Here is a 22,500-nt window from a genome sequence, read left to right as displayed (position 1 = left end):
TGCAGAACATATTCCTGTGAATGAGCTGTTACTATAGAAACGATAACGTACGTGAACGAGCGCATGAATATAAACCTGTCATTCATGATACAGCCGGATGAAAATAATACACACCTTCTGACCAATCAGATTCGAGCTTTCAACCGTGCTGTGCTATAACTAAGTTTAACTAGCTGGTGTTAGGAGAGATATGTTAGAGATCTGTTAGAGTTCTTTATAAGAATGAATAATAACGTCTTTTTAGACAGTAAACTGAAGATTAATCTGTTGGTCAAGGCTACGATTGTGTCTCTTCTCATGCAAACCACGAGGCAGAAACAAGCACGTAATGCTCTCTCCTCACAACAGACTAATCTTTGTTCACAGAATTCAAGATGTCAAGTTTCATTCCAAAAATCATCAGCAATCGACGCCAGTTCCAGCCAGTAAAGGAAAATTTAGCCACAAACATTCCTACATTTAATACTGAAACGTTTCACTGCTGCATTTTAATGAAGTTTTAGGGGAAGCCGGGGTTCGCGTGTCGTTTTAAAGCAATCAGCTGTGTTCAGGCTGCAGATGATCAGACTGTAGATTTAACTCTTTACTGAACACACAGACACTCAGCGTTACAGATACAGTGCAGGAGAAATGACCTGTTCAGGTCTGTTAGAGAGAGGGGAGGGGGTGAAGGGGTTAATAACACACTCACTCACTCACTCACTCACTCACACACTCACTCACTCACTCACTCACTCACTCACACACTCACTCACTCACTCACCCACTCACCCACTCACCCACTCACTCACTCACTCACACACTCACTCACTCACTCACACACTCACTCACTCACTCACTCACACACCCACTCACCCACTCACTCACTCACTCACACACTCACTCACTCACTCACTCACCCACTCACACACTCACTCACTCACACTCTCACTCACCCACTCACTCACCCACCCACTCACTCACACTCTCACTCACACACTCACTCAATCACCCACTCACTCACTCACACACTCACACACTCACTCACTCACTCACACTCTCACTCACACACTCACTCACTCACTCACTCACACTCTCACTCACACACTCACTCACTCACTCACACTCTCACTCACACACTCACTCAATCACCCACTCACTCACTCACTCACACACTCACTCACTCACTCACTCACTCACCCACTCACTCACCCACTCACTCACACTCTCACTCACTCACTCACTCACTCATTCACTCACTCATTCATTCACTCACTCACTCACTCACTCACTCACCCACTCACACACTCACTCACTCACACTCTCACTCACCCACTCACTCACCCACCCACTCACTCACACTCTCACTCACACACTCACTCAATCACCCACTCACTCACTCACTCACTCACACACTCACTCACTCACTCACACACTCACTCACTCACTCACTCACTCACTCACTCACACTCTCACTCACACACTCACTCACTCACTCACACTCTCACTCACACACTCACTCAATCACCCACTCACTCACTCACTCACTCACTCACCCACTCACTCACCCACTCACTCACACTCTCACTCACTCACTCACTCATTCACTCACTCATTCATTCACTCACTCACTCACTCACTCACCCACACACTCACTCACTCACTCTCTTTCTTCTCCTTTTTTCTACCAACTCCAGTTCTTTCTTTCTTTCTTTCTTTCTTTGTGAAGGGTAGCGATGTTCCTCAGGAATGTCTTATTGTTTATTGAACTGATTGTTAATTTGTTTTTAAAAATTTAAACATTAAGGATTATATTTAATAGCTAAAATGACATTTTAAATAACAACATGTCTGTAACTTGTTTTTTCTTTCCTCTTTTCTTTCAGGTTCCACACCACCTGCTGAAAAAGAGTCTAATGATGGACAGATTTCTAAAATGCTAATGCTAATCTGAAAGCTTCCTCTAATCCAATTAAACAAAAAAATAGCATTGTGGGAAACAGACAGGAAGTGGGTGGAGCTTCATCTCATTACATTTCCGTCCTAAACGAAGCCACGTTTGTAGCACTGATCGACATCAGGGCAGCCCATCGTTACCATGGCAACCAACAGGGAGCGGCCTGTGGGTCACATGACCGGATTTTACCCATTTGCCTTCAATCCGATGCGAAGACACGCCCCCTTCGATCTCCTGGCCAGCGGCAGACTGTTCGGACATTACGGTGCGGATCTTCCGAAAGAGATGGCGGCGCTGTGTAAGTTACGCCCACTAATGTGTCCTGTTTTAATGTAAAGTGGGCGGGGCTTAGCATGGAAAGAGAAGAAATAGAAACACAATGTGTGTGTGTAAAAAAAGATGTAATAATAATAATAATAATAATAATAATAAGTTTATTATCTATTTCTTAATACATATACAAATTATAAATAAATTGGTAACAAAATTAAACAAAAATATTAGCCTTCTAAATTTTAAAAAAGTAGAACATGTAAAAGTTAATTTATAAAAGGACATTTTAATAGTAATAATTAAGAAAAATAGAGAAAAAAAACATCGGCAAAAAAACAAGAAAAAAGGAAAAAGTAAAGTGTGTGTGAAAGAGTGAAAAAGAAAAAAGAGGGGAAAAGAGAGACAGAATATGTGAGAAAAAAAGAAATGCAATCTGTGCAAAAAAAAAAAGCTAAAAGATTGAAATTCACATATTAAGGTCTGCCTTATTTAATAATAATAATAATAATAATAATAATAATAATAAACAAAATTTTCAGGATTATAAATTTAAAAATGTGCAGAAGATTTAAGTGTTGATTTAAAAAGATATTTATGGAAACAAACAAACAAATAAAAAACATTTTTTAATTAAGAAAAAGAGAGATAGACAGGGAGAGAAATAATGACAGTGTTATAGTGTGAAAGAAAGAGAGAAAAAAGAGAGAAAGTGTAAGAAACAGAGAGACAGAAAGTAAAAAAAAGAAAGAGAAAGTAAAGAAAGTGAGAGGGAGAGAGAGAGAGAGAGAGAGAGAGAAATAAAGAACGAGCCGAAGAACAAACTGCACATTGTTCCTCTTTTATTTATTTATCTGGAATTTTTGTGTTTGGAATTTCTGGGTTCTGGCCGAGCGTGTTAATGTGTGTGTGTGTGTGTGTGTATGTACACTGGTAATCATGAGTTTTTTGAAAGTGTGACACAAAACCACAGACTTGATAAATTTGCGGGCTGTGACACACACACACACACACACACACACACTCACACACACACACACTCACACACACACATGGCTGTTTAATGGACTTTTAACTTTCATATTTTGGGGCAAAGAAGAAGAAAAAGCAAAGCTACAGAGAGAAGGAAAAGGAAAAACAGGACGGCTTCGGGCTCCGTCCCAAACGCCGGCGTAGTGCACTCAAACGTCACGGTCACTTCGACATGCTAATTAGCATTAGCATTAGCTTCAAAAATCTGGCTGCCATTTTAACCTGTAACACAAACTGTACATAAATACTGTAACATTAATCCCGAGAACCTGCCGCGTGTTTGAAACTCAGCCGAGCGCTCGCTCTCCCTGCATCCTCCTGCAAGCGCTCCTCTTCTAACACAGAACCGTTTCTCACAGAGAAACATTCTGCTGTAGGGTTCTGCGTAGAACCACCAAGAACTAGTGGAAGTGTTAAATGAAATGGAGGAAGAAAAGAAAGAGAAAAAAGAACAAAAAAAGTTGAGAAGAAGTTTGAAGAAGTAGGAAAACAGTCTGAAGGGATCTGTGGAAAGGAAAGGTGGGAAAGAAAAATGAGAAGCAGGTGAAGAAAAAGAAGTGGATTTATCATGAAATGGAAAAGAAAAAAGATGAAAAGAAAGAAAAGAGAAAGACAGTGAAGAAGAGGAGAAGAAAAAAAAAGGCAAGAAGGTGTTTTGGTAAAAAAAAAAAAAAAAAAAAAAAAAACCAATAAAACCTGAGACAGAATCTGTAAAACTTCCTGTAAAACTGATAGAAGAACTGCAGAGAGAGTGAGAGAGACAGAGAGAGAGAGAGAGAGAGAGACAGAGAGAGAGAGAGAATAATTGAAAATGTACGAGGAAACATCTGAGGGAAAAAAAGCTGAAAGAGAGAACAGAGGAAAGAAAGTGAGAAAGAGAAAGAGCCGTCCCTTTTCCTGTCTGCCTTCTCCCTCCATTTACTTTGTTCCTGTGTGTGTGTGTGTGTGTGTGCGTGTGTGTGTGTGTATGCGTGTGTGTGTGCGTGTGTGTGTGTGCGTGTGTATGTGTGTGTGTGCGTGTGTGTGTGTGTGTGTGCGTGCGTGTGTGTGTGTGTAATTGCCTCAAGGTGTGGAGAGAGCCGAGCTGGCTGAAACTGTGCAGTTCTGCTCCCTGCAGTGTGTCACTGTGTGTGTGTGTGTGTGTGTGTGAGAGAGAGAGAGAGAGAGAGAGAGAGAGGGAGGGGGTTTGTTGAAAGACAGGTGAAAATGTTGAGGCGGAGAGAGAGAGCGAAGCTGAGGTGAAGTCGAGGCCAGTGCACGTGAAAAGAGAACAAAAAAGAAAAAGAAAAGAATTTTTACTGAAATCTGTGCAGGTCGAGTCGCTGTAAAGTATAACACAGAGTAAACAGGGCAACTGTAAATGGATAAAAATAATGACAGAGGATGGAAGAAAATGGATCTGTGTATATAAATATCTTTAATCTGCCATAAAGTTAACAGATTAATAATTAATACTCTAATAAAAAATTCATTTATTTCTTTGACAATTTAACAAACAATTTAACGATTGTTAATAATTAAACTAAAATGTTTCATGTGCAGTAAAAATTTAAAAAAGTAGTAAATAAAAATAAGGAGCAGAAAAAAGGAGGGAAGAAGAGCAGGATGAAGAAAAAGCAGAAGATCAAGAGTAGGAAGCGGAAGAAAAAGAAGTAGTGAAGAAAAGAAAAGAAAGGGGAGGAAGAAGGGAAAAGGAGGAGGAAGATAATAAGGAAGAGAAGGAAGTGAAGGAGGAAAAGTTGAAAGGGGACAGTTGATGGAGTGATAAATGAGGAAGAAAAAATAAAGTATAAACATTCTGGTTACTGTAGATGTTCTACATTCATTAGTGTACTGAGCTGTTATAAGCCTTAATAACGGCTTCATAAGGCTTCATAAGGCTTCATAAGCAACTTGTGAGTGTAGAGGAGGAGAAACTGGAATAAAAACCCGAGAGAAGAGAGAAGGAAAGTAAAGATGGAAAAACAGACAGAGGAAAAAAAGAGTGCGTGAGCCAGCGGTTTATAAGACTATGCCAGAAAAAGAGAGAGAGAATGAAAGAATGAGAGACAGAGAGTGTGTGTGTGTGTGTGTGTGTGTGTGTGTTAAAGCCCCTGTGGGGCTGCTTTCCAGAGTTCAGCACTCTGAAACGAAAAAAAAGAAAAGAAGGAAGGAAAAAGAGAAAAGCAGTAAAGCTTCAGATTAAAGTCTGAGCGATAGAGTGATAAAGTCACGGTGTGATCATCATCATCATCATCATCATCATCATCTCAGTCCAGCACAAAAAGATGGCAATGTTAAAAGTTAAACTCCACACACACACACACACACACGCACACACACACACCCACACACACACACACACACACACACACACAGATACATCAACACATTCCTCAACCTGGTTTTGAGCTTTGTGTGATTTCAGATACAGTTTAAACAAAACTCTCTCTCTCTCTCTCTCTCTCTCTCTCTGTGTGTGTGTGTGTGTGTGAGCGTGTGTGTGTGTGTGTGTCTGTGTGTGGGGTTTCTGCTCTTTGTCATTCCGTGTCTCACCTGAAGAGGGCGCGAGACTCCATATATTTTTTAAACACAGAAAGAAATTCTGTAAAAATTCAGATTTTTTTTTTGTTGTTGTTGTTAATCACAGATTCATTTAATGAGAATTTAAATATTTAAATATTAAGCACATTAGGCTCATGTGTGACGTCATATTAAATATCAACCAATTCATTTGTTTAGTAATTTGTGTTTTTTTTAATTAATTATTTTCTATTTACTTTATTTCCTGCCCACAGAAATAATTATTAATATCAAATATGTTGTATCATAGAGTTGGTGTGTTTATTTTTTCAATATTTTTATACTTGTTTTCACTTTATTGAGGTTTGTATTTAATCTTATCAATTAAAGTGATCAAGCAATCAGACTTAAAATGATAAATTATAATATCTAAATAATAACACTAACATTTTAACAGTTATAATGAGCTATGAACATATTCATATCCTGTTATAAAGCATTCATAATGTATTACACACCACGAGCCTCGTTTATCAATCTTCTATTTTAAGTTGTGTGAATGTTTGTGTAAATCAAACCGAACAAAAATTTTCCGCCGGATCTACAAAAGTTTTGTAAACACTGATTTTATTCATACTAACATGCATATGTTAATCCCTGACGCAGCTCATTTGCATATAGTGACGCCCACAAAACTCCATAAATGGTAAAGCGCACAGAGAGCTGGGAGCATGAAATGAGCGATCAGCGTAAAGACTGAAAAAGAGAAGCGGAAGTTATTATATTATATGGCAAGAAATATGTTTAATATAATAATAATAATAATAATAATAATAATAATAATAATAACAATATAAGCGAGCGCTAAATCCTCCATCAGCTGAGGTGTTTGTTTACAGCTTTTGTCGTAACTGAATGACGAGTTTTATTTGTCTTAATTTATGGGTGTGTGTCGACTCGCTTTCTTTACTTTTATAATCTTTAATTAAAGCCACTAAAATAAAGCGTCTGGTTTTGACTGAATGTTCTGGATGGAGCTCTGAGTCCCCGAGCGAGTGAACTAGCATGAGCGAGTGAACTAGCATGAGTGAGTGAACTAGCATGAGGATGTGTTTCTGATCGAGACTCTAAAGATCTTCTGGATAAAGGCGTCTGCTAAATGCCGTAAATGTAATAAACATAAACAGTTTAAACTCCACAGAATATTCCAGATATATTCATTCATTTATAATTACTCCAGCTCTGGTCACAGTTTAGTGCGGAAGCTTACGTACAAGGAGTTTTACTTTTTGTGCATTTTTATGTACATCGTGTTTTTAGTGTTGATTTCAAAAAGAGTGAAGGCGTGAATTATAATAAAGCGCAGTGTTTATTTATACGTTTTATGTTTTGTGACCTTTAGCTGCAGCTGAACAACGAAAATAATAATAATCACGAGAGAGAGAGAGAGAGAGAGAGAGAGGGAGAGAGAGAGAGAGAGAGATAGACAGTGAAAGTGAGAAAAAGAAGGAGAGAGAAAGAGAGACAGAGAGAGTTACAGAAATAGAAAGATGACAGAAAAAAGAGAGAGATGGAGAGAGAGAGAGAGAGACAGAAAAAGAGAAAGAGATAGACAGAGAGAAAGAGACAGAGAGAGAGAGGGATTGTATGTTTACATTTTTAAAACCCATGAAAACGAGAGAAAGTTTCTGTCCAACCAGACGAGCTCCCGCCTCTCTCTCTCTCTCTCTCTCTCTCTCTCTCTCTCTCTCTCTCTCTCTTGCTCTCTCTCTCTAAAGTGGGCGGAGTCAGACGTCTTGTCTCAGTCTGTCCAGCACTTTCCTCCTACTCAGAGTCTGCTGTAAAGTTTTATAGCTGGTCTTGCTCTTTTTTGGGAGTCGTGCTAATCCAGTTCCTGAGGAAGAGAAGAAGAACAAAAGAGGAGGAGGAGAAGAGACGATGGTCAGTGTGTCAGAGAGCTACAGAGCTGGCTGAAGATCCAAAAACTGGAGAAGTGACAGCAGACCAGAGTGCCCCCCCCTCTCTCTCTCTTTCTCTCTCTCTCTCTCTCTCTCTCTCTCTCTGTCTGAGTGTCGGATTTTGGGAGCAGTAACTCGATCTCGAGGCTTTGTTTTCATTTTAAAGTTGTGTTGTGTCAGAGAGAGAGAAGAAGAAGGAGGAGGAGGAGGCGGTGGAGAAGATTGAAGTTCAGGAGAAGTTTGACTTGCTGAGGTCTTGTTTTGGTGATCGTACGAGTGACAGCACTGACACCAGAAGGAGTTTGAACTTTAGTAGACGTTTCTGAAGAAAGTCAGAAGTTCAGTAGAAGTTTGCTCCACTGACTGCTCGTGTCAGAAGACCAAAGAATTTTCGTCAATGTCTTGTTTATGACATTTTGTTGTGTGAACCTCAGGAGATGATTCATCTGGATGTCCTGCTCGAGAGATTTGAGAAACTGGATCTGATTGGACGTCTGACGTTTTTCTTTCCATTGATGCTTTAGACTGTTTTATTTTTTTGTGGTTGTAGTAGATAAAGCAAAAATCCCAACACCGCTTGAAATGTAATTTCCATCTCATTTCTTGATACTCTGGATTGATGCTCTGGATGGTCTTGGAGCACGTAGGCGTGACATCAGATCTTCTCAGATACTTTTTAGTTCGAAGGATGAGATTAGAACATTACTTTAAAGAAGAACGGTGAGACTGAACTGAGATTTTATTTAATACTTTGACACAAAGAGTCATTTTTTTGCTTTGAAGAAGAAGTAGAAGAAAAAGGAGGAGGAGCCTGAAGTTGTGTAGATGCTTCACCTTGAACTTGTGTCTTTGTTTACTGAGCAACTGGACTGGTTGGACATCAGATTTCAGATCTTCTCTGAGAGTGTGTTTGGGGTGCCAATACTTTAAAATTGGTAGAAGAAGTAGTCTTCTGCAGATCTTTCATTTTTTCATCTTTCCATAGCTGATCCTAAAGTGTACACGAAGAAGAAGAAGAAGAAGAAGAAGAAGACTTGCTGTCTTGTTGGATGAGAAACAGAACTGATTGGACGTTTTTATCTCACATTTGATTGACAGCAGATCCTTTTCTTCTGACGAGGAACTCCAGAAGACGTTTCAAGCATTCTACCAACTTCCGTTCTCCTTTGTTGAGAGCCGGGTTCTCACGTAGAACTGCCGCTTGTGGCTGAGTTTAGGACGCTATAAGGACGTTTGGTCAGTAATAACATCATGTTCGACTGCGTGGAGACGTTAGGTGTCGCTTCGAGGCCTCACTTCGACGTGTCCTCTCAGAGTTCCTGCGTGTTGAGGAAGACGAGTTCCTTCTTCTCCGGTCCAGAACCGTTCTCCTACAGCGCCGGCCTGCAGTGTAAGTGTCACTAGCTCTCGTTTATCTTCTCATCAGCTGGTGTGATTGACGTTTTATCTGAAGCATGTCCACAAGTGTTCCATTCTTTAACGAGTACAATTTTTAATTTATTAAAGAATGATGTGATAATTTTTATCCGTTTATAGTTACATTTAACGAGTTAGTTCCTGTTCTCACTTACGTTATAGCAGCTATAAACAGTCGTTCCCTCCACCAGCCTCTCTTTACTCTCTCTTCTAAAGTTAATAAGAGAAAAAAAAGCAGCTTATCATGTTACTGAGAAACCGCAAAGAAGCGTAAACTCCTCCATCCTGAAGATGTCGGAAAACTTAAAGTTACAGCTTTACCTCTGACTGTTACAAAGCGCTGACACTGGAGACTCCTTCCATACATGTTACATAAACATCTCCTTACTTTAAGAAAGTTTTTTTAACCATTTGTAATGTGTTTATTTTCAGTGGCGCGTCCACCATACAAGTCCCTATGAATGAGCTGTTACTATAGAAACGATAACAGTGGACCCGTAGAGAACCCTTTTGGTTTAAGAGTGTGTGTACTAACTAAAAAGTATGCTTCAAGGGTTCTTTAAGGGTTCTTATCTTCTTAAAAGGGAACTCTTTCTCATAGGGAAGCACTTTCTCATTGTAAATTTACACATACAATCTTTAAGAGACAACTGAAGAACACTTCTACGGTTCTTTTATGGTTCTTTAACAGTTCATTTGTTAAATAAAGGTTCTTAGCTTCCAAAAAAGGGCTCTGCATAGAACCTTGTAACACTAGGGAAGCTCTTTATCACACAGAAACTGTCAAGCTTTTAAATTTTTAGATAAACTCTCCTGGTACTTGGTGGCGATTCTCCAGGGTTCTTAAATGGTTCTCTAAGGGTTTGTTGGATAATTAAGGGTTCTAAGCTTTCAAACACTACTTTCTAATAGGAAAACTCTTTGTTGTAGGGTTTTACATATAATCTTCAAGGGTTCCTCCAGAGCTGGACACTTTAAGGGTTCTTTTGATGGGCTTCTTAGCTTCCAACAGAGGACCCTACTTTTTGTGCATGGAACCTTTATGATGGGAAAAAAACTTTGTTATAGAGAACCTGTCAGGCATTTTAACTTTTAGCTGAAATGTCCTGGTACATTGTGGGACATAGGGTTCTTCAGGGTACTTCAGGGTTCTTCAGGGTTCTTAAAGGGTTCTTTAAGGGTTTTTTGGATGAGTAAAGACTTCCTCTAGACTTATAACCCTTTGGTTGGATTCCTGATAGGATAACAGGTTCTACTGAGAACCTTTAAGGGTTTCTCCAGAGGGACAACCGGAGAACTGAAGAACCCTTAAAGGTGCTAAAGTTCTAAGAGCGTATATAGTGCATTATACAACGAATAGATACCATTACTCTGAATGTAAGTGCACTACATAGTGTCACTAGCGAAGTGCACTAGACGTCCAACGCTACACTGATCCAGATGGAATTCAGCTTCAGCATTAAATGATAATTTATTTTCTTTATAGTAGTTTATAATTGTTTATTATTCAATAAAAGTTCTATGTAGTGCACTAGGTACGTTTCCCTTCTAGGGATTAATTTGGGACTGAGCCGTAGACTTCTGTTTGGGGGAAAAAGGAGTTTAGAGATAAAAGCAGTGATCTTTCATCAGCGGTTGTGATGCAAGTGCCCTCAGGGTGTGAAAAGCTTTTCGGGACGCAGTGTTCGGTTTCGCTGGATAAACTACGCAAACACTGCGAGACGGTAACAGGTGAGGATCGGGCGATTTCCCACTCGTCAGCCTCGTTTCAAATTACACCAGGTGATGAAAGTTCTCCTGAGGAAAAAGAAAAAAAGAGAAAAAAAAACAGAAAAAACCTTTGCTTTTATCTGAAGCTCAATTAATATTAATTTACTAAAATCTCATTATTTAAAAATATTTATATCGATATTTAAAAATATAAAATATAAAAACTATGCTAAATAAATTAATATAAAAATTATACATTAAAAAAATAAATAATAATTAAAATGTTATTATTATTTATTAATATTATGTTGTAAAAAATTATTATAATTTAAATAAAAAAACAACTACACTACACTGCATAATAACACAGTACAAAAGTGTAGAACAACAACAACAACAACACACACACACACACACACACAATTGCTTCTTAGACATTTAAATAACAAATAATACACAATTTCTTTTCAAATATTTGCAAAAAATTAGCCTTAATTATTTATGTTTATTCATGTTTATTCGTTTATAATTATTACAGCGAGGTTAGTGGTCGGTTTAATTTGCGCAGCGTCACATGATGTTAATTTCTTTATTTAAAAATGGAATTTAAAATTGAAATATTTGAAATATTAATCTGAGGAACACTTTTTAAAAAATTCAGGAAAATGTTTTAAAAAGGTTTAATTACTTCTTGAGTCATGTTAAATGTTATGCAGTGTGTGTGTGAGGTCATAGTGTGTGATCCAGTGCATCCTGATTCAACTGTGTATGTGTGTGAGTGTGTGAGAGAGAGAGAGTGTGTGTGTGAGTGAGTGTGAGTGAGTGTCTGTCTATGTGTGTGTGTGAGAGAGAGAGTGAGTGAGTGAGTGTGTGAGTGAGTGAGAGAGAGAGGGAGAGAGAGAGAGAGTGAGTGAGTGTGAGTGAGTGTGAGTGAGTGTGTGTGTGAGAGAGAGCGAGAGAGTGTGTGACTGAGTGTGTGTGTGTGTGAGAGAGAGAGTGAGTGAGTGAGTGAGTGAGTGAGTGTGAGTAAGTGTGTGTGTGTGTGTGTGTGTGTGAGAGAGAGAGTGTGTGTGTGTATGTGTGAGTGTGAGTGTGTGTGTGTGTGTGTGTATGTGTGTGAGTGTGTGTGTGAGTGTGTGTGTGTGTGTGTGAGAGAGAGAGTGTGTGTGAGTGAGTGTGAGTGTGTGTGTGTGTGAAAGAGAGCGAGAGAGTGTGTGTGTGTGTGTGTGTGAGTGTGTGTGTGTGAAAGAGAGAGAGCGAGAGAGAGTGTGTGTGTGTGTGTGTGTGTGTGTGTGTGTGTGTGAGTGTGTGTGTGTGTGTGTGTGTGTGTGTGAGTGTGTGTGTGTGTGTGTGTGTAGCCTCCCGGGCGTCTCGTGTGTATCTGTGCAGGTTTCACGGCTCGCTGTTGGAATTTGTCTCTGTGCCGTTACACAGTTTTACAGCTGGACAGCAGTGTGTGAGAGAAACGCTGTAAATAGCACGAATGTTCACACACACACACTCTCATACACACATACACACACACACTCTCATACACACATACACTCACACACACACACACACTCTCATACACACACACACACACTATGTGGTCAAGTTGAACTTGTCTGAGTTTACCTTCAGGATTAGAAGAAAAAAATGATTTTAAAGGTTAACGTTTAATTTTAACAATAAGTAACAAATTAATTTTAAACCATTTAAATTATTTTATTTAATAATTCAGTTTTTAGATTTTGTCACGTTACGAATATTCAGATATTTTACAAAAAATTAGGCAGCTATTAAAGCTACATTTTAGTAAAATAGCTGAAATATCTGAAACTGTTGTAGCTACATATATTTATTTACAATTATAAAAAATTATAGCTATATTTAATTAATCTATAAATCCATTTATTATTTAAAAAATATATATTTTTAAAATTTACAAAGCTATATATTAATTAAAAACATACAACAATATTATAGTTAGATTTTAATAAAAACATGCGTAGCTACGCACACTAACCTCAACCGATATTGTAGGCGAAATAAAAAAAAAACAAACATTAAAAACACAACATCAGTAAAATCCTCAAAATGAAAAAATGTTGTTTCTCGTATCTAAAGCTGCTTCTTATTTTAAATTTTAAATTCTTTTAAATTAACAAATAAATAAAATTGATGCAGAATTAACACAATTTTTCGCAATGTCGGTTGTAATTTTTGTCGAGTATCGCTAGTTTTATTGCTAGTTCAGATTCGTATTGCTACAAATTTGTCATTGCTAATCGAATGCGCAAGGTTGGAATTCATAGAAATGCAGTCAGGAGAAAAAATGCGAACAAAAAACTCTAAAACGAAACAAAAATCTCGTAACTTACAACACATAGAAATTGGTGCAAGTGTGAGATGTTTAACGCTAATAATAAGTTCAGGATTGTAGCTAAAAGACAAATTAGTTTACATAAACATTTGAGTTTAAAAACTTACATTTCACTTGATCCTTATTTTAAATAATTTTTTTTTTTCCGTAGCCATGAGAAAAGTTCAGGGGAAAAAAAGTGTCATATCTGATGCTAGCTGCTAATAAACAGTTTGCGAACATTGCTAACTTCCGCTTAAACAAATTACAATTGTGGCTAGTAACGTTTGCTAATTCCATGCTAATCTTAAAGCGAATTACAGCCTGATTCTTAACGTAGCTATTACACAAATTGAAAAAGTTTTTTTTTCATTATATTGATACTGATAGCATGATGTTAATTGTAGCTGATAGACAATTTGGGAAGTTTTTTTTTTTACTGGACAAGGAGTTTGTGTAATTAGAAAGGTTCGATGCTAATTACAGCCTGATTTTAGCCGTAGCCATTAGATACGTTTAAGGCTGATTGTATCATTAGACGCATTTGATAGAAAGACATTTTGTCGTGCTGATAATTGTGGCCCGAGGCTAACGATGTACCATTAGCATAAAAGTAAAACTTCTCCACACTCAGTTCTTCCTCTTCTTTTTTTCTCAGGTTTTTGTCTCTTGGCGCAGTTTGGCGTGTGGGCGGAGCTGGAGGTGAACTTCACGCTCGTTTGGTTTGCGTTGTTCTGTGAGGGTTTTTTTTTTTTTTTTTTCTGGGTGAAGTGCAGGCTGTGACCAAATGTTGACTCGGCTTCTTCCAGAAAAAAAAAGTGAAACAGGAATAAAAAAGGGTCGGTTTATGGGGCACTGTAAAGAAGAAAGGACGCTTTGTGTGTGTGTGTGTGTGTGTGTATGTGTGTGTGTGTTGTTGAATGAGACGCAATTCAGGTTTAACAAGTGTGTGTGTAAAGACAAAAACCCCTCCGTCTTTCCTGTCTAGTCAGCGCTCTGTGTGTGTGTGTGTGTGTGAGATACTGGACTAGAGGAGATAATACATCAGACTATTTTTTTTAATCATAACATTAGATTAGGAGAAATTTTTGACTTTAAAAAAAAAAACAATCAGTTTTTCGGAAAAACAAAAATCGTAAAAAATTCACTTTTTTTTCAGTGTAAATTTAGTTGATGAGAAACGCTACGATGCTAATGTAGCTAACGCGTAACGGAAGTGAGTCTCACCCAGAATCCTACTCTGACTTCCTGTCACCTATAAACATGTTGGATTTCCGAATACCAATTTCTTCCTTTTTAAAGTTTTGTTACGTTACATGTTACGTGTACAGTGCAAAAGTTACGTAAGCTGTTTAGAGGAAACAAAGGAAATGTTTACTAAATATACTTCCTAGTAGTTAGTTCTTATTTATTGTAACATTATTTAATGTTTATTACAAAAATAATTATTCCTCAGTCAGCACTTCATTCTGGTCAGCAGAGAATTATTACCTATAAAGATAAACATAAATTTGTCCATTTCTGTTACCTGAAGGACAATAAAGAAGGAATGAACGTCTTTGTTTTCTTCATTTTAAGTTTACAAATTTATCTGTAGTTTATATTTTCCAGAGTAACTGTGTAAAGACAAACGCTGCGTCTCAGTTCGCCTACTGAATAGTGTCCGAGATTAGAATTATCGTGTCCCAAATCGTAGTATGATGAAATGAGGATCCCAGAGGTTCCCGGATATTCGACTCTGTGGATCCGTGGACACGTTTTCAGCTAATATTACCCACAATTCCTTGCGTGAGGGAGGGAGGAGGAGTTTTATGACGGTTTGCTTCGCCGAAATCAACCTGCGAACACGGCGGTGTTACGAGTGTAACGTCTGTGATGCGTCTTCAGTATATAAGTGTAAGAATTTAAATGAGAAGCAGTAACTGAAGTTTTTTATTGTTACGTAAGATTAATGGTTGGATGTTGTGTAAAAAGAGTACGATGTTTATCCTGTAGGGTCAGATGAAGTGACGGAGCGACTAATAAAAATGGCGTGTTTTTATACAAATGAAATGTGGAAAAATGAATCGTCAGAATGGTAAATTAAATGATACAGAATAAATGATATAAAGAATAATGAATGAAGAAAAGCTGAAATGCAGCGAGGAGGTTGTTTACGGTGACGATGTGCGTAACTAGGCAACAATGCTCTCATCCGTTACATGGCGTGTTAGTTACTATATCCCAGTGCTCACATACGCTTTTGCTACACACTCAAAAGTACAGACTTTTTCACACACACACACACACACAGCAGCAGAATTGGCTCCGCCCACTTAAGTGTGATGTTGGAATTGTAGCGGGAAGATGGAAGACGATGAATGTGGCGAGTCGACTTACAATAAAAATACAGCGTTTTGTTGTATTGGTAGTTATGCTAATTTCATCCAATGAGCAAGTTAAAAATAAAAAAACAAAGAATGACTTGAACATGACTGAAATTTATGTTTTGTTTTTTTAATTCAGTGAAAAAATGTTTGTGACGTAAACAGTGACGTAAAGCGTTAGAAGATTTTGGGTGACACAAGCAGTGACTTCCTGTAAACATTATCAACATTCGCAACACAAAATCCAGACAACGAATGTGTCCTGACTCATCAGCTACTGTGTGTGTGTGTGTGTGTGTGTGTTTATTTTGTCCAAAAGGCCAAGGTTACATGTTTATGTAGCAGGGACGTGTAAAGGACACGGTGGTGTTACCCGTTTTATTAGTTAGGTTCTTGGATGGCATCCTGATTCAAGTGTGTGTGTGTGTGTGTGTGTGTGTGTGTGTGTGCGTGTGTGTGTGTGTGTTTTATTGGGTCATCTCCTGGACAATGACCGCTTTTGTTTTAAAGACAGGAAGGATGTGGGGGATGAGGGGTTTGTAAAAAAAAATGCAAAAAAGTAAAATAAATATAAAGAAAGAAAGAAAAGAAAGAAAAAATTCTTTTATTTACTGCATTTTTTTCACACAGGTTTTAGAAGTTAGACTGTAAATATTTACAAAAAATAAACAAATTTGACATGTATATATTAAATATTACATTTTAATATCAATCTATTTTTTTTTGTATAAAAATGTTTTAAACTTTGTCTTATTGTTCCTAAAAAAAACCCAAAATTATTATTTTCTTACTTTTAAAGTGCAACTATTTAGAAAAAAGGACTTACTTTTATGTCTTATATTTTTATTTCTTTCTACAAAATATTTCCACTTTCGTTTATTTATTGTTTTTTTTTTTTTGGGTAAAGTGTGACTCTGAAATCTTTTATAATAATTACTGATGTACAGATTATACTGTATAAAGCTTAGTGTAAGGAATTACATCAAACCCACACACACACACACACACACACACACACACACTCATACACATACACACACACACACACACACACACACTCATACACATACACATACACATACACATACACACACACACTCATACACATACACATACACATACACATACACACACACATACACACACACACACACTCATACACATACACACACACACACTCATACACATACACACACACACACTCATACACATACACATACACATACACACACACACACACTCATACACATACACACACACACACACACACACACACACACTCATACACATACACATACACATACACACATACACACACACACACACACACACACAGAGGTCTTTCTGTAAAAACCACATCTTCGGTAAATCAGACGCCACCTGAGAGCAGCGGAACGGTTCTGCTCGGAAATAAATTTAAAAAAAACGAAACCACACACACATACACACACACACACACACACACAGACACACTTGCACACACTCGCACACACAGTGTGAAACTGAAGAACAGCTTCAGCTGAAGGTTTGGCGCCAGATTTGCTGTGAAAAGTCCACATGCTCTCAGATCGACCTTCTCCATCGGATTAGTCACATTTCACACTGTAATGTTACACAAACTCACAACATGTAGGGAGCCTACGGAGGGAACACGCCCATATATGGAGTCACGGCTTAACGGACTGAATTATATTTTCCTTCAGATTTCTTTTTGTTAAAACTAGAGCCGGAGAACTCGGATACGATCCCGAACCCTTGAGAATCAGCCGATACTGTTTCCATAAAAACTATGAAGCTTTAAAATGTTTATTTCTTTAAACAGAAACACTTCTAAAAAAATTACAGGAAAAAATATACAACTAAAAACACGACTTTTTAATTCAGATATACGCTTTCACCTACACGGCAAGTTTAATAAATATATTTAAGCATTGACCAATCAGATTATTGGATCAGAACTAACTGATGTATTATAAAATATAAAAGTATAACTAAATTGATTCTAATAAATAAAAAAAAATAATCACTTCTATTTATATGGAAATATTTCCAGTTAAAAAAAAAAAAAAAACTTTCCCAACCCAAATCCGATACTTTTAGATTTATTACAGGATCCGATCAAATTCATTGTTTTTTTTTTTCCTCCATTTTTTGCAGCGTGTCTCAATCTGTACTGCGAAAAAAAAAAAATAAATAAATAAATAAAAATAATTTTTAATACATGAAAATAAATCTGAATTTAATCTCAAATAAATTCTAAATTATTTAATTTTTTCATTAATATTATTAGAAACAAATGCATGCTAATTAAACGTATTTTTAAACATTTTAAAAAATTATTTCAATAATTTCAATAAATTTATAATTTAATTTAATTATAGCTTTAATTATAACTGAACATAGTGTTGTTGTTTTTTTACATTTTTTAGATTTAACTATATTCAACTATCAATTCATTTAACTATATACTTTTTAGGTTGATTTTTCTTCATTTCAAATTTTTCCATACTTTTGTATAAAAACTGATTCGGGGGCGGAGCTACATAAGAGCTCAGACTGTGACGTCACAACACAGGCTCAGTGGCAAAAACCTAGCTAGGTGATGGTTGTCATGGTAACTTTGGAATATAAATACATATATATGTTCGAATGCTGTTAAATGAATCGGTGAGAACATAAAGATGTAGTTCAAGTCTCTGACACTGAGCTAGTTTGCTAACAGTTAGCTAACAGGCTAGCTAAGTTAGCTAATGTTAGTGATATTAGGATATTAGGGACAGCGGGAGGGTGTGGGGGCGTGTCCTCATTTGCATAATCATGCATATTCATAGGGTGTGGAGATATTCTGCTGTTTGTTTTGTTTTTTAATTTAATGTTGCAAATAAGTAGCATAGCATAACAGAGTTAGCACAATAAGTATGCAGGTATGTTTTGTTTTAAAATAAATATTTATTTATTTATTTTTATTGTTTTATATTCTAATGATTTTTTTTTTGTTTTTGCTGAATAAATTAATTCTATATAAATAAATTTGTTTTAAAATTTGACACACAGAGCTCATTGTTATAAATCCAGAACTTTAAGAGCTCCTTGAAGAACTGTTTTCAGTGCAGCACAGTCCATTCACACACACACACACACACACACACTTATACACACTTATACACATACACACACTTATACACACACACACACACACACACACACACACTTATACACACTTACACACATACACACACACACACACTCACACGCAGAGAAAATGAAAGAAGCTATTCATCTAAGCTCTGTCTTCACTCCTACACTGCACTCGTCTGTGTGTGTGTGTGTGTGTGTGTTAGAGCCTCAAACACTCATCACATTTATGCATTTTGCATAATAAACAACAACAACAACAAAATCAACAACAACAACAATAATAATAATAATAATAATAATAATAATAATAATAATAATAATAATTACAGTATTGACGCAGTCTGCTGTGAGGTTCTTCACTAGGTTCTTTGTGTAGTTGTGGGTTCCTGAAAGGGTTCTACGTGGAACCTTTTCTTACAAACACAGTGTTGTTGGGTTCTACATAGAACCTTAAAGGTTCTGCAACAGAGACACCTGAAGAAAACAAGGAAAATAATTCCACACTTTTTTTTTTTTTAATTTTTCATTCTTACACAACAACCAGCTTCCAGAAATAAAACTATTTACAAAACTAGAAAATGTAAATGTGAAAATGACTATTTTCATTTTTTTTTATTTTTAAAAAAATTAAATATATTAAAAAACTAAATGATATTAAAAATATAAAAGCCCTTTATATGTATTTACTATTAACAGCATATTAAATTCTGAGTAAAAAAAAAAAACAACAAAACAAAACAAAGAACAAACAGTATTTATTAAAACAATTTAAAAGAACATAATTTAAAAAACTATAACATCATCATCAATGCGTCTAAACTCGACTGTATTTGATATAAACCCAAAACTTTTATCTGCGTTCATAATTTACATTTTTTTGTTTGTATTTTTTCTTCAATTGTCCAAAGTTTCTAATAATTTATTGATAAATTTCCTTTTTTTTTCATATTTTGCTCATAAAATTGCTTTTTTTTCCCATCTGCTCAAATCTTTTTATAAATCGACTTTGAGTTTAGCAGTAAAACTCTTCATCTGTGTCCAGGACGCGCTGCTGAGTCCATTTCTTTAATTCTTTCTTTTCTTTACTTTTCTTTTTCTCCTTTAAAAAAACACATTTTTAAAATTTTATCTTTAATCTTTAATTTGACCTCCTTGAAATCTGGTTAAAAATACACTTTTTAAAAATAATTTTAAGGTCAAATAATTTTTTATCTTGCATATTTCTACAGTGTTGATGTGAAACTGAGCACAATTTATAAAATATTTCTAAAATAATTTCTATAACATTTTATTTTAATACAATTAACTATTTGTTAATAGTTTTAAGTTGTTTGTGTAATATTTTTAGATTTTTTTTAGTTTTATTTTTAGAGAAATTGAAGGTTGTTTTTATGTTTTTTATGTTTTCTTATTTTTATGTTTTATTTTATGCACATCTTGTTTTTTTATTTTAAAATTTAATTCGATTAAACTCTACTTTTAAATTTCATGTTCAAGTGAGGAGTCAAAGTCAAAACCAAGGTCAAACACACTCTTCTCACACTCGCCTCTGTCTCTCCTCCTCCCATCCTCTTCATTTTCTCCTTCCTCCTGTTTCTTTTTTATTAGACCTCCTCTTTTTTCCTCCTTCGTCTTTTTGAAGTCGTCCCGCGCTTGTTAAGCGTTACCCACCGGGTGAGAATTCGGCCTCCATTCATCGCGCTCGTTATTTTGCGGCCAATAAAAACTGGAGTTCTGAAGATTCCTCTGTTTTTTGTCCGTTTTTCTCTCCCTTATTCCCCCTTTTTTGTTTTTACACGTCGGGAGTCAGAGGGATGAAGGGACAGCTGGCGACGGCGTGAATGGACGTCCGAGATGACCAATAAAACCCTCAGGCCTCGTCCTGAACCCACACACACACACACACACACACACACACACACACACACACACACTTTACAGGGCGACTTACGAGGCTGCAGGTCCTGTAAAAACTCCGAGAGGCAGCTGGGAGGAATTCACACTGCAGAGGAGCAGAGAAACGCAGGACAGGCCAGGGGTCAGGGGTCAAAGTTCAACACTGTGACACATCGGATAGAGCTTAGCGTCGCTCGTGCTAATGAGAACGAGAGAACGAGGAAGAATGAAGAGAAATCACAGAAAAAAAACACAAAAAACAAAAATGTGTCATGAAGCGCAGAACGGCTAGTGTGAGGAACGTTCAGAGTCACGCAGCTGAGACTCACCGAGCAACACACACTTTACTTCTGTCCTTCTCTCCTTCTGTCTTTCTCTCTTTCTGTACTTCTGTCCATCTTTACTTCTTTCCTTCTCTCCTTCTCTCCTTCTGTACTTCTGTACTTCTGTACTTCTGTCTTTCTCTCCTTCCCTCCTTCTGTCCTCGTGTCCTTCTGTACTTCTGTCCATCTTTACTTCTGTCTTTCTCTCCTTCTCTACTTCTCTCTTTCTGCACTTCTGTCCTTCTGTCTTTCTCTCCTTCCCTCCTTCTGTACTTCTGTCCTCGTGTCCTTCTGTACTTCTGTCCTTCTCTACTTCCCTCCTTCTTTACTTCTGTCCTTCTTTACTCGTTTCCTTCTTTACTTCTTCATTACTTCTTTCTACATGCCTTTAATTCTTTCTTTCCTTCTTTACTTCTTAACTTCTTTTTGTCTTTCTTTTACTTTCAATCTGTCTTTCCATCTTTGTTTTTTTTTCTCTCTTTCTTTCTTACTTAAACATTATCAGAGGCTTTGTGTGCTGTGTAACACACACACACACACACATGTTTGATGAACACATTAGCGGATTAGCACTGAAACAACGAGTCGAGATCAAACGCAAATATTTTGTGAGTTCAGTGAGAGTTAAAGCTGCTGAGGGACGAAGAACCAAAACCACAAAAATGAGCCAGATGGCAGCCATGATAAGCTTCAGACAACTGTGTGTGTCTGAGTGTGAGTGTGTGTGTGAGTGTGTGTGTGTGTGCGTGTGTGTGTGTGTGTGTGTGTGCATATTCATCTAAGTGTGTGTCCTTGTACTGTTCTACTCTCACACACCCAAATGAACATGAAGTTTCACACCTACAAAATAAACACACAATGCACGAGACACATGAGAACATTATGTATGTGTATGTATATACGAGTGTGTGTGTGTGTGTGAGTGTGTGTGTGAGTGTGTGTGTGAGTGTGTGTGTGTGTTTATATTGGAGTCTGGACACGCACGATGACGTTGGGCGGTCAGTTCAGCAAATGGTGTTGTGTGTCTAGCTGGTTTATAGGTATGACTTCATGAACACACACACTCACACACACACACGCCCACACACACACACACACACCCACACACACACACACACACCCACACACACACACACACCCGCACACACACACACACACCCACACACCCACACACACACACACACCCACACACCCACACACACACACACACCCGCACACACACACGCGCACACACACATACAGAGAGTTAACCTTGAACGCTTTTGGTTCTTTAATTAAGTTATTTTTTAAGCTGAATTTAAAACTAAAATTTAAAAAAAAGTTTTTTTTTTTCCATGCGGAGCTGCCAAACGCACTCTTCCTTCTTTCCTTCCATTATTACTATCTTTCTCTTTCTTTTATTTTTCTTTAGTCCTTTACTCCTTCCATTCTTTCCTTCCTTCTTTCAATCTTTCTTTCTTTCTTTCTTTCTTTCTTTTTGTTCATTTTTTTCTATCATAGATTCGTGTTTAGTTTTACAATTCAAGTTGCTTCTTTAATATTGTATCTCTCTCTTTCCCTCTCTTTCTCTCTCTCTCTCTCTCTCTCTCTCTCTCTCTCCGTACAGCGG

General features: G+C 37.0%; 1 protein-coding gene across 2 annotated transcripts in view; it reads left to right on the top strand.

Annotated features, from left to right (window-relative positions):
* The window catches only part of rargb (retinoic acid receptor, gamma b), a 51,900-nt gene that overhangs the window by 18,699 nt on the left and 10,701 nt on the right, over nucleotides 1-22,500 (top strand). Inside the window, exons 2-3 of one of the 2 annotated variants that reach the window (XM_034314336.2) lie at nucleotides 1,866-2,234; nucleotides 22,498-22,500. The exon at nucleotides 22,498-22,500 is cut by the window's right edge and continues 146 nt beyond it. In XM_034314336.2, coding sequence (XP_034170227.1) covers nucleotides 2,078-2,234; nucleotides 22,498-22,500 — 160 coding nt within the window. In that variant the 5' untranslated portion in view covers nucleotides 1,866-2,077. Of the gene's footprint in view, nucleotides 1-1,865; nucleotides 2,235-6,083; nucleotides 9,089-22,497 lie in introns of those variants that run through there. The other variant, XM_034314337.2, reaches the window with a different exon arrangement.

The sequence above is a fragment of the Pangasianodon hypophthalmus genome, chromosome 20 (assembly GCF_027358585.1).
Source record: "Pangasianodon hypophthalmus isolate fPanHyp1 chromosome 20, fPanHyp1.pri, whole genome shotgun sequence".
Classification (NCBI taxonomy): Eukaryota; Metazoa; Chordata; class Actinopteri; order Siluriformes; family Pangasiidae; genus Pangasianodon; species Pangasianodon hypophthalmus.
The sequence above is the reverse complement of the archived record's forward strand: the minus strand, read 5'-3'. Positions and strand labels throughout refer to the sequence as shown.